At 49.8% G+C, this 11,527-nt stretch overlaps 2 protein-coding genes across 6 annotated transcripts in view; one reads left to right on the top strand and one right to left on the bottom strand.

Moving 5' to 3' along the window:
- Positions 1–9,107: 9,107 nt before the first annotated feature.
- SAT2 (spermidine/spermine N1-acetyltransferase family member 2) lies at positions 9,108–11,121 on the bottom strand. Of its 2 annotated transcripts, XM_011231341.3 has the most exons (6): positions 10,452–11,121; positions 10,261–10,312; positions 10,046–10,129; positions 9,853–9,954; positions 9,628–9,668; positions 9,108–9,495 (listed from the first exon to the last, which is right to left on the bottom strand). In XM_011231341.3, exons 1-6 carry the CDS (start codon positions 10,515–10,517, stop codon positions 9,328–9,330), a joined length of 513 nt encoding a protein of 170 aa, XP_011229643.1. In that variant the 5' UTR covers positions 10,518–11,121; the 3' UTR covers positions 9,108–9,327. The 2 variants fall into 2 exon arrangements, with proteins under 2 accessions (XP_011229643.1, XP_019660678.1); XM_019805119.2 differs by lacking the exon at positions 10,046–10,129 and having other exon boundaries at positions 10,452–11,063.
- Positions 11,122–11,267: 146 nt separating this feature from the next.
- The window catches only part of SHBG (sex hormone binding globulin), a 4,110-nt gene continuing 3,850 nt past the window's right edge, over positions 11,268–11,527 (top strand). The window contains exon 1 of one of the 4 annotated variants that reach the window (XM_019805117.2): positions 11,268–11,387. The gene's annotated coding sequence lies outside the window, so the exon portion shown is untranslated. Of the gene's footprint in view, positions 11,388–11,449; positions 11,468–11,527 lie in introns of those variants that run through there. The other 3 variants (XM_019805116.2, XM_019805115.2, XM_019805118.2) reach the window with 3 other exon arrangements.

Here is an 11,527-nt window from a genome sequence, read left to right on the forward strand (position 1 = left end):
CGGCCCTGCCACAGCCAACGAGCAGGGGGCCGGGGCCGGGCCGCTCCCCGTCCGCCGCCGCCGCCTTGGTCTCCGCCACCGTGAGGGAAACGGCCGCCGCCGCCGCTGCCTTCGTCACCTCAGCTTCCGCCTGCCGCCGCCCCCGCTGCTGCCTCAGTCCCGGGACCCGCTGCTGCCACTGCCGCTCCACGGCCTCCACCTCCCCCTGCCGCCGCCGCCTACTGCGCAGGCGCACCGGGCACCCGCCCGCCGCGCGCGGGGCCCCGAGGGCCACGGCGCAGGCGTCAAGGCTGGCGACCCAGCTCGCGCTCGCCAGCGCATCAGGGCTTCCACACTCCCTTTCGCTCTCGCGCGCCCCCTCCTGGTCGCTTGCTTGCGCTTGCGCAGAACGGGATGGCTTTTTTTCTTCGCCAGCCCCCCCCCCCAACTCCACTGCCCACATCTCTTCCTTTCCCCGCCCCACAACACTGAGAGCTAGCCAATCGTGCGGAGGGAGGGGCCGAGCCCACTCAGTCGGATTGGATTTCTGCGGCTCCCGGTCAGGCCACACCCACTTCCCCACTGTGAGCATCCCGGGGCTGGGGCAAGTTAGGGATGGGCATGCGCCTGGATGACTGCTTGGTCACTTTCCCCACCTTTGTCTTTCTTGCTGCGCACGCTCCAAAGAAAAAAAAAAGGGGGGGGAGTCTAAAGGCCAAAAAAAAAAAAAAAAAAGGCCTGATGCGCATGCGCCGGGCTTAATCGTCCACACGCGTGTATCGACTCTTAGAAGCATCTGTAAATCTAGCTATAGGTTTAAGAGCCGCTTTCTTGCCTTGGGTAGACGCCGATCGTGCACCCGATGAAAGGTTAAAGGATAATTTCAAGGCAGTACCAAAAAACAAAGGCAACTTAGATTAGCACAAGATTTGATATCCAAATGCTGAGGAAATTCAAAATAGGAAAAAATGTTGTGGAGTAAGAGGGTAGTAGAGGGAAAACTTCAGATTCCTGAACCAAGATAAGAAATAGAGCTGTACACGTGAATATAAAGTAGCACAGAAATTAGAATCGGGTTGTGCATTTCATCATTTAGCAAGTATTTATTTCGCCCTCCGTGTGTTCCAATCACGGTGTGCTAAGTGCTAGGGATGCAAAGACAAGAGGCAGTTCCCAAAACAAGGATTTTATGCATTGGCAAGGGAGGGACAAACAAGTTTAAACCAACTCACAAGTAAGTGAATGGGGTTCTACTGGAAATGTGCTAGAGGTAAGGACTGGGTATAGAGGGAATCCCAAGGAGACAATGGTCAGCGGTTCTTCAGAGCCACCTGAGAAGGCTTGAGGAGGTGACACGAACTGAGACGTGAAGCCCGAGTAGACGTTTGCTAAAGGAAACGTGCCATAAGAGCCATCACAACACAGTGTTGCAGAGCAGGAGAAAGAACTTGTCCTTTGGGGAACCATGACTAATTCGAAGGGCATTTGGCTTGAAGTAGGGAGCTGCGGGAGGGTAGCCTGCGAGGGACTTGTAAATCCGAAGGAAAAGGGCTTTTCCTTTATGAATGCTGAAGAGCCACTGAGAGGTTTTAAGCAGGAGTTTCTGTGATACGATTTGCATTCTACAATGGTGGAGAATGGATTAAAGAGTAAGGGTGGTCCCAAGGTGTGAGACTGGGGAAGAACTACTGCAGCTAAGAAAGATGCCGATGACCTTGGATGAGGGCTGTGGACAACAGACGTACAAGTAGATTGGAGCCTGGTGAAATTTGCAGTAGAGTCAACAAGAATTGGTGGTGAGGGTGGAGTGGGGTGGGCTCAGGAGCCAGTGAAGAACTGGGAGGACCCCCAGACAACTCTCAGATTTGTACTTAGGTCACTGAGTGAATGGTGCTGCCAGTCATGGAAGAAATAACTCAGGTGGGGTGCCTGGGGGGCTCAGTTGGTTAAGCCTCTGCCTTCAGCTCAGGTCATGATCCCAGGGTCCTCGGATTGAGTCCCAACATTGGGCTCTCTGCTCAGTGGGGAGCCTGCTTCTCCCTCTGCCTCTGCTGCTCCCCCTGTTTTTGGTCTATCTCTCTGTGTCAAATAAATAAATACATACATACATAAATAAATAAAATCTTTAAAATTTTTTTTGAAAAAGGAAAAGGTGACTTCCAGAATGTCCAAGCATTAGTAAGCAGGGTGGCAGAGACAGTAGAGACGGTAAAGAGCCAGCAGTGATTCGGACAAGGAGAGAGAGAGAGTTCGAGCAGCTGAGAAATGCAGATTGTCAAGAATGCTGCCTGTGAGACTGAGGAGTTTGGGTTTGGACTCAAGCAATAGGAGTGACTGAATTTTGTTTTAGAAATGTCACCCTCACCAACTACCAAGCCTCTGACACCAACAATCCTCTCAGGTTTAACTTTTGTTCATCTGCTGTAGTCACGGTCCATTCAGGCAAAAGTTGGGAGTGGGAAAATGGGAACAATGTTTCATACAGGGGAACGGCTTATCCGGGAGGCCCAGAGGGGGAGAGTACAGTGCATCTGAGGTCCTGAAAAGAGTCTAACATGGTAAGAACCAACTGGACAGGAAGCACGTGGCTGGAAGGGTTGGGCCAGAGCTTGGAGGGACTGGAACGTATTTAGAGATTTGGACTTTCTGCTGAGAGCCGTGGGAGCCATTGCTGGATTTTCAGCCAACTTGCCTTTTAGCAAGGTTCCTCTGGCTGGACTACGAAGGATGTGTCAACAGACAAGGCCTGGCTTATCTTTGGACTTCTAAATACATAGGGATTGGGAGGAAGACAGAAAGATGGATAGGTTGATAGAAGAATTTTGGATAGTTACTGAAAATGGGGACTATGTGAAAATTTACATACTGAATTTGTTTGTTTGAAGATTTTATTTATTAGAGAGAGAGACAGCCAGCAAGAGAGGGAACACAAGCAAGGGGAGTGGGAGAGGAAGAAGCAGGCTCCCAGTGGAGGTGCCTGATACGGGGTTCAATCCCAGAACACCGGGATGACACCCTGAGCTGAAGGCAGACGCTTAACGACTGAGCCACCCAGGCGCCCCATACATAATGAATGTTGACACTTGTCTTAGACTTCTTCACCCAGCTCTCTCTGCCCCTCTGCTTGCTTGTTCTCTCTCTCTCAAATAAAGAAATAAAATCTTAAAAAAAAAAGAGCTCTTAGAAATTAAAAACATGAAGTCAGAAATAAAAATTCCAGAGAAGGGTTGGAAAATGAAATTAAAGAAATCTCCCAGAAAGTTGAGCAAAAAATTAAGAAGATGGGAACTAAGGAAAGAAAATACAAGAAAATTAAAAGTCTGGCCCATGGGATTAAACATTTGAGAAACAAAAATTCCAGAAAGAAATAACAGAAATATGGAGGGGAAGAAATAGTCCAAAAAAAATTACAATTTATTTTTAAAATTTATTTTTATTTATTATTTTTTAAAGATTTTATTTATCTATTTGACAGGGAGAGAGAGCACAAGCAGGGGGAGGAGCAGAGGGAGAGGGAGAAGCAGGCTCCCCGCTGAGCAGAGAGCCCAACTCAGGGCTCAATCCCAGGACCTTGGGACCATGACCCGAGCTGGAGGCAGATGCTTAACCCACTGAGCCACCCAGGAGCCCCCAAAAATAACAATTTAAGAAATATTTTTGTAGGGGCACCTGGGTGGCTCAGTGGGTTAAACATCCCACTCTTGATTTCAGCTCAGGTCATGATCTCAGGGTTGTGAGATGGAGCCCCGAGTTGGGCTCTGCACCGGGTGTGAAGCCTGCTGAAGATTCCCTTTCTGCCCCTTCCCCACAACCCCATCTTGCATGCTCACACACGTGCACAAGAGTGCTCTCTGTCTCTCCCTCAAGAAAGGGGGGGCCCTTGAGTGGCTCAGTCAGTTAAGCATCTGAGTTGGGCTCAGGTCATGATCTCAGAGTTCTGGGATCAAGCCCTGGGTGGGGCTCCTTGCTCAGTTGGGAGTCTGCTTCTCCCTCTCCCTTTGCCCCTCCCCCATTTCTCTCTCTCTCCTCTCAAATAAATAAAACCTTTTAAAAAACTATTTTTCTATAACTGAAGAAGATGAGCTTCTAGGTTGCAAAGACCCACTGGGTCCCCACTAAAACATTCCCGTGTAAGATTTCAGAAGGCTAGGAAAAAAAGAAGATTCTAAAAGCTGTGCTTGGGCAAAGAGAGAAGGAAAATGAAAATAGGCTTCATGCACATTTATTTTCCAGAATAAGAAAAATTTCAGGCTTCTTAACAGCAACCGCAGAAGCTTGAAGAAAATGGAGAAATGCCCTCAAAATTCTTTTTTTTTTTAATTTATTTATTTGACAGAGAAAGAGACAGCCAGCGAGAGGAAACACAAGCAGGGGGAGTGGGAGAGGAAGAAGCAGGCTCCCAGAGGAGGAGTGTGATGCGCGGCTGGATCCCAATTACGCCCTGAGCCGAAGGCAGATGCTTAACAACTGAGCCACCCAGGCGTCCTGCCCTCAAAATTCTTAGTGCAAATTATTTCCAACCTAGTATTTGATACCCAACCACAATGGCAATTAAGCACAAGGGTAGACATTTTCAGACTTATAAGGTCCCAACAGTTTTGGGTTTTTTTAGTTTTTATTTAAGTAATCTCTACACCCAATGTGGGGCTTGAACTCACGCCCCCACATGCTGACACAGTTGCATGACTTTCCACTGAGCCAGCCAGGTGCCCTGAGGTGGCTATAAAATTATCTCCGAAGTACCCTTTCTTAAGAAGCTCCTTCAAAATAAACTGAAAAAGATAAAGAGATAGGTTGGAGATCGGTTGCAGGAAACAGGAGATCAATCCAAGAGAGGCAAAGGGAATCCCAAGACAGGTACGGAGGGAGATCCAGCAGGGAGGTCTAAAGGCTCTGTGGTGGAGCAGGTCTAAAGGCTCCACGAGAAAATTCTCAAATAGAAGAGATAAAATTCCTGGGGTGCCTGGCTGGCCCAATCATTAAGCATCTGCCTTTGGCTCAGAGCATGATCCTGGCGTTCTGGGACCGAGTCCCACATCGGGCTCCTCTGATGGGAGCCTGCTTCTTCCTCTCCCACTCCCCTTGCTTGTGTTCCCTCTCTCGCTGGCTGTTTCTCTCTCTGTCAAATAAATAAATAAAATCTTAAAAAAAAAGAGAGATAAAATTCCTTACGTGTTTGTATATATCCTTAGAACTCACTAACACAGCTAACGGAGAATTTGGGGATAAATTGGAGTACACAGAAAATGAAGCAAACAAACATAAAGGACAAAGCAAATATTAATTCCAGAAAAAACATAAGTGGTTGGGGAAAGAAAAACTATAACTATCCACATGGCGGGGCACCTGGGTGGCTCAGTCGGTTAAGCATCCAACTCTTTATTTCAGCTCAGGTCATGATCTCAGGTCAGGCTCTGTGCTCAGCATGGAGTCGGCTTGAGAGTTTCTCTCTCCCTCTGTCCCTCCCCCTGCTCACCCTCTCTCTCTCACTCTCTCTCTAAAATAAATAAATAAAATTTAAAAAAATAACTTATCCAAACGGCACAATTGTAAAGAGCATTCGCATAATCATAATAGTGTAAACACTAAACAGATCCAACCAGAATTATGAAATAATATGAGAAGTGTGGGATGATGGGAAATGGGGGTGGGGTTGGAAAAGAGAGTTAGCAGCGGGAAGTCAATATCTCATGCCTGACACAGAAGCATCAAGAAGTTGCAACATTTGCATGCTATTTTTAGTTTGAAATATACAGATGAATCCAAGACAAAACATAGTAACACAATTTAAGCATTCCATTGAAGGGATCGTCTCTGAAAAACTAAGGGAGTTGGAAGACTACTGTTTTTTCTATCAGCCTTATAGAAGTATTTGTTTATATAATATAATGTATATCTATCATAAAAAAAGTACTGATAACCTCATGAAAGGGGGCAGTTACAGGAGGAGGTCAGTTAAGAGACCATGGCAATTTTCAGAGATGATACTGGAAGGGGACATAGGGATGTGGATGGATTTGAAAGATGTTTTAATTATCCTTTCTCTACGCTCCCTTTATTTTTTTTAAGATTTTATTTTTTTAAAGTAATCCCTACACCCAACGTGGGGCTGGAACTCACAACCCTGAGCTCGAGAGTTGTATCCCCCACCGACTGAGCCAAACAACCGCCCCTCTATCCTCCCTTTATTTTATTTTTAAATATTTTATTTATTGGGGAGGCTGGGGGGCTCAGTGGGTTAAGAGTCTGCCTTCAGCTCAGGTCATGATCTGGGGGTCCTGGAATCGAGTCCTGCGTTGGCTCCCTGCTCAACGGGGAGTCTGCTTCTCCCTCTGCCTGCCCCTCCCCTGCTCGTGCTCTCTCTTTCTCTCTCTCGAGTGCATGTGCACACTCTCAAGTAAATAAATAAAATATTTTTTAAAGGTACATTAAAAATTAATAATAAATATTTTATTTAAGAGAGAGAGAGCTCGAGTTGGGGGAGGGCAGAGGGAGAGAGAGAATCTCAAGCAGACTCCTTGCTGAGCGCAGAACCCGACTCAGGGCTCGATCCAGGACCCTGAGATCATAACCTGAGCCAAAATCAAGAGCCAGATGCTTGGGGCGCCTGGGTGGCACAGCAGTTAAGCGTCTGCCTTCGGCTCAGGGCGTGATCCCGGCGTTATGGGATCGAGCCCCACATCAGGCTCTTCTGCTATGAGCCTGCTTCTTCCTCTCCCGCTCCCCCTGCTTGTGTTCCCTCTCTCGCTGGCTGTCTCTATCTCTGTCGAATAAATAAATCTTTAAAAAAAAAAAAAAAAAGCCCTCCCCCTCAGTGCCCTCCCCTTTGTTCTCACTGCCAAGGCCAGAACCCAGGCCCTTATCACCTCATCCCGATCAGGCCCAACATCTAATAGAATCACCTCGTGGGAGGCTCATGAGGTGATGAGTGGGCAGGGGCCCAAGGCGAGGCTGTGGCTGAGAACAGAGTGATGCTGGAGTGCAGACATCCTGTGAAAACTGGCCAAGACTGGGGCCAAGGCAAGAGAATAACGTAAAAATCATAAACTCCAAAAAGCGAAGGCAACACAAGATGGGGCAACATAAATTTTGGCAATATTGCTTCCTAGTTTATGCCCTTTTCTTCTGCATTACATTTTAAAGTTTTAAGTATTCTTTTTTTTTTTTTTTCTGAAGACACGATACATGAGCACAGCACAAAATTAAGAAAATTTAAAGTGGCGAATGGGAAACGTTGTCCCCTGACCCCTCAGGTCCTCTCCTCGGAGGTGATGACATTCTCTCTGGTTGTTTGTGCATCTTTCCAGAAATACTGCATTCTGATGCAATTTAAGGTTAAAAAAAACCCCACCACTGGATAAATTGATCATACGTAAAAAATATAAATCCCTGGGTGCCTGGGTGGCTCAGTCGATAAAGCCTCCAACTCTTGATTTCGGCTCAGGTCATGATCTCAGGGTCGTGGGATCGAGCCCCCTGTCAGGTTCCATGCTCAGCGTGGAGCAGGCTTGAGGATCCCCCCCATCCCTCTGCCCCTCCCCCAGCTCCTGTGCCTGCGCTTTCTTTCTCTGACTCTCTCAAATAAATAAATAAAATTTTTTTTAAAAAGACATAAATCGCTGTCAGATTGAGATGAGCCAAGGACATGAGACTGGATTTTTCTAGCTCCAATATGTGGAAGGGGTTGTCCAGCTTCATTATTTCTTGATCAAGATTGTCCTAAAGGCCCATTTGCTCTAAATTGGTTTTAAGGGCCCCAAACTGGCACCACTCAGGAAGAAGTGAGCTGTTCGGCCGAATCTTACTATTTTTTTTTTAATTTGAATTTTAAGATGAATCTTCAATTCTCTACATTTCCATAGAAGTCTGGAGATGCTGTTTCTTATAATTTACACATTTATGTTACCTGCCTGCCCCCTTTCAGTGTCTAAATTAGGATCATTTAACCAATAGTTCATCAACAAAAGAAATAATATGCCTCCATTAAAAGTGATGACAGATGTATGTTTAATAGCACGTGAAGATAGATGTTTCTGATATATTGGGGTTTTTAAAAAGATTTTATTTACTTATTTGAGAGAGAGTGAGAGAGAGCGCATGCTGGGGGAGAGGGAGAAGCAGGCTCCCCGCTGAGCAGGGAGCCTGATGTGAGGCTGGATTGCAGGACCCCAAGATCATGACCTGAGCCAAAGGCAGATGCTTAACTGACTGAGACACCCAGGCGCCCTTCGGCATATTGGTAAAAAGTATATAATCCTGGGGCGCCTGGCTGGCTCGGTCAGTGGAGCATGTAACTCTTGATCTCGGGGTTGTGAGTTTGAGCCCCATGTCGGGTGTAGAGCTCACTAAAAAAAAAATAATAATAATTATATATATATATATATATATATATATATATATATATATATATATATGTTCCCCTCTAATTTTCTACACGGAACATGTATTATTTTTTGCAATCATAAGGAAATGCTAAGTATTACTAAAAATAATTAGCAAAGCTTTCCCAGCACAGGTGATTTGTGCCCCCATTTTGGTGGCCCAGTGTGTTCAGGCTTGATAAGGAAATTGTTTCTTCAAAGGGCACTTTCATTTATATGTTGCATGGATCTATGTGAAAGGCAAGAGGTTACCATTTAACACAAGTCTGTTTATACACAGACTTAGCAGCCCAGAGCCATGAACAATTGAAAAAAAAAAGTAAAATATTTCTATGCTAAGACATATTTTATAATTACTTCCGTACGTACAATGATTTATCTTTTCAAAAGCAATTTTATGTCCATTAACTTGTATTCTATTTATCATTTTTTAAANGCAGCCTGCTCCATGTGCTGAGCCAGTGGGCCAGCCTCAGCCTGGGGTCCTGCACCTTGCAGTCCAGACGCTGGAGGCCTTTGTCTGGGTCCCAAAATGGGACTGACAAGCCTGATGTGCCAAGCTGGCCCCTTGCTCTTCTTTTCTCTATATTCCACAGGCCAAAGCCAACACTCCGGCCCTCCGAGGGTGAAGGTCATCTTGGGCCCTCCTTTACCCCCAGAAGCAGCATCCCCTCCCCCCCCACCAGGAGACCAGAACATTCCAAAGGGTCTCGGGGTGGCTGAAGCTTATCGAGTCACGCACTGCTCTGCCAGCACCACACTTACGGTAATTCTCCTTTATTTCTCACCCTCAACAAGGAGGTGGAAAGGCCTCTCCCTCAATTCTGCTCTGTCCATAGTTTGGGAATAGCCTCTTCCAGCCTCTCTTCCTTCAGGGAGGCCTGTGCCAGTGGACACGAGTCTCTGCGGAGTGCTTGAGCTGGTGGGGAAGGAGAGGGTGGACCACGGAGATCCCCAAGGGATGGCCTCACTTTCCCGCCAACTTCCTCATGGCCTCTCCCTCGAACCGAAAGGCGTGCCAGCCCTCAGTTTCGGTCATATCCTGGGCTCCTAGGGCCTTGTACAAGGCCATGGCCCTGTGGTTCCAGTCCAGGACTGCGAGGCGGAACTGGGAACAGCCCTGATCCAGGGCCACCTGTGGGAGAAGACATCGCTGACTTTCCCTTCCAAAGAGAAAAATACTTTTTCACCCTGTGTTTGACCCCAGGGCCTCCCAGGCGCCCTTGCTTTTCCAGCGCGTCCCTCGTGGCCCCATCCCTTTCCTCACCTGAGCCACCTTCTGGATTATTTTTGAGCCAATCCCCTGACCTGTTGTGGGGAAAGAGAAACAACAAAAAGAGGGCGGGGGGGGGGGGGGTCCGNGGGGGGGGGGGGGGGTTTCCATTGAAGGGACTCAGAAGAGGCCATAGGGCTGGGGTTAGGGGGCTTGGGGATGGAGGTTGGGCTGGGGGGCTCTCCGCCCGCCCCGGGCTTCAGCCCAGTACCCCAGTACCCCGATATTCCGGCGTCACGTAGATGTCCTCCAGGTAAACGTTACGCCCCTTCCAAGTGCTGTAGGTGAAGTAATACAGCCCATAACCCACCATACGGGGCCCTGAGACGGAGACAGAAGAGGGCGCTGGGCGCCTGGGAGGGACCTCGGAGACCGCCGGGACGGGGATCCTCCGAGGCCCTGCTGGTCTTACCCTGCGGCTCCCCGGGGGCCGAGAAAACCTCCGCCACTAAACAGCGATAGGAAGGGTTCTCTCCGAAGCCATCGGCTCTCAGGGCTGCGGAGATGGCAGTTGTGGCAAAGAGACAGAGGAGCGGCCTGGGTGCCCGGCCTGGAGCTAGGGCCCCTGGGGACCCATCCCTCCCTTCCTCCCCCGCCGGTGCCAGGACGCGGATGCCAGGCCCCCACCTTCTTCGCTGATCTTCACCTGGTCCGAGAGTTTCTCGTACTCGGCCAGTTCCTAGGGCAGCGGGGACAGAAGCCAGCTAAGGGCAGGGGGCCCCTCCCCCCGGCCGCCCCGACTCCCCGCTCCCCCCCAGTCCCAGGCCGCGCCGCCCGCACCCCATCTGGGGCCCCCGGTTCCGGCCCGCAGGCGTCACCCGAATCAGCCTCAAGATATGTCCACAGTCTCCCTCCTCGGCCTCGCGGATCCGCACGGAGGCCATCTCGATCCCCGCCGTCTGGGACTGAAGTCCGGGACCCTCCCCTCCCGTCCCGGAGGCAGGGGGCCCTCGACCAGGCCTACGCACCGGGCCCGGACAGCCGGGGGGCGCCGCTGGCTGGGGCCGGGGGAGTGGTGGATGCGAGGGGGGATGCTCTCGGCGCCGCACCCCTGCACCCGCCTGGAGCCCGGGGAGTGCCCGGTGAGGGGGGCGCGGGGCGGGGGTAGTCGTCTCCGCGCCGCACCCCTGCACCCGCCCGGTTCTCGTCCCGCCAGCCAATCAGCTACCAGAGCAGGCACGCCCCGAGGCCCTAGCCCTGCCCCCCACCGCCGGCCCCGTGACTGGGCCCCCGGGCAGGGGTCAAGGCTGGACTGCCCGGTCCCTCGCTGTTGTCCCCTGGGTGTCCCAGCCTCTGTGGGTGAAACCCCGCAGTTCAAAAGTCACTTACCCCGGCCCTCCCTAAGTGAAGTGTGCAGGGACTTTCTCCTGTACCCTTCACTCTCGCTCACCCGTCCAAGCCCCCGGCGACCCTGGATGAGACCTTAGTCACCCAGGCCTGAGAGCTGTTTCCTAGGGGTCTCGAGTGGCTCCAGGTGTTCCTTCTCTCGGGCGCACTGGGATTTCTAAACGGGTCAGGGAGAGGGTGATGCGTTTCTATTGGTAGATGGTGGAATCTCGAAATAAATGGGGAGGAGGAGATAATTAGGAGTGGGGGACGGGCCTCTTCTTAGTAGCCACTAAATCACACTCAGGGACAGAACGTCCCTCCGAGGCCAGCGTCAGAGGCCTGGGAAAACACCGAGGGAGGAGGTCGGACATCAGGCGCCCTGCCTGGATTATCTCAATAAATCCTCCTTACAGCAACCCGGTAAAGTAGGTACTATTTGTCACATTGTATGAACAAGGACACTGACAAGCACCGCGGTCAGCCGGCTGGGTGTTTGCTCTTGCAGGTCTCTGGCTGTAGTTCCTTTTTTTTTTTTTTTTTTTTTTGGTTTTTTTTTTTTTTTTTG

The sequence above is a fragment of the Ailuropoda melanoleuca genome, chromosome 17 (genome assembly GCF_002007445.2).
Source record: "Ailuropoda melanoleuca isolate Jingjing chromosome 17, ASM200744v2, whole genome shotgun sequence".
NCBI lineage: Eukaryota > Metazoa > Chordata > Mammalia > Carnivora > Ursidae > Ailuropoda > Ailuropoda melanoleuca.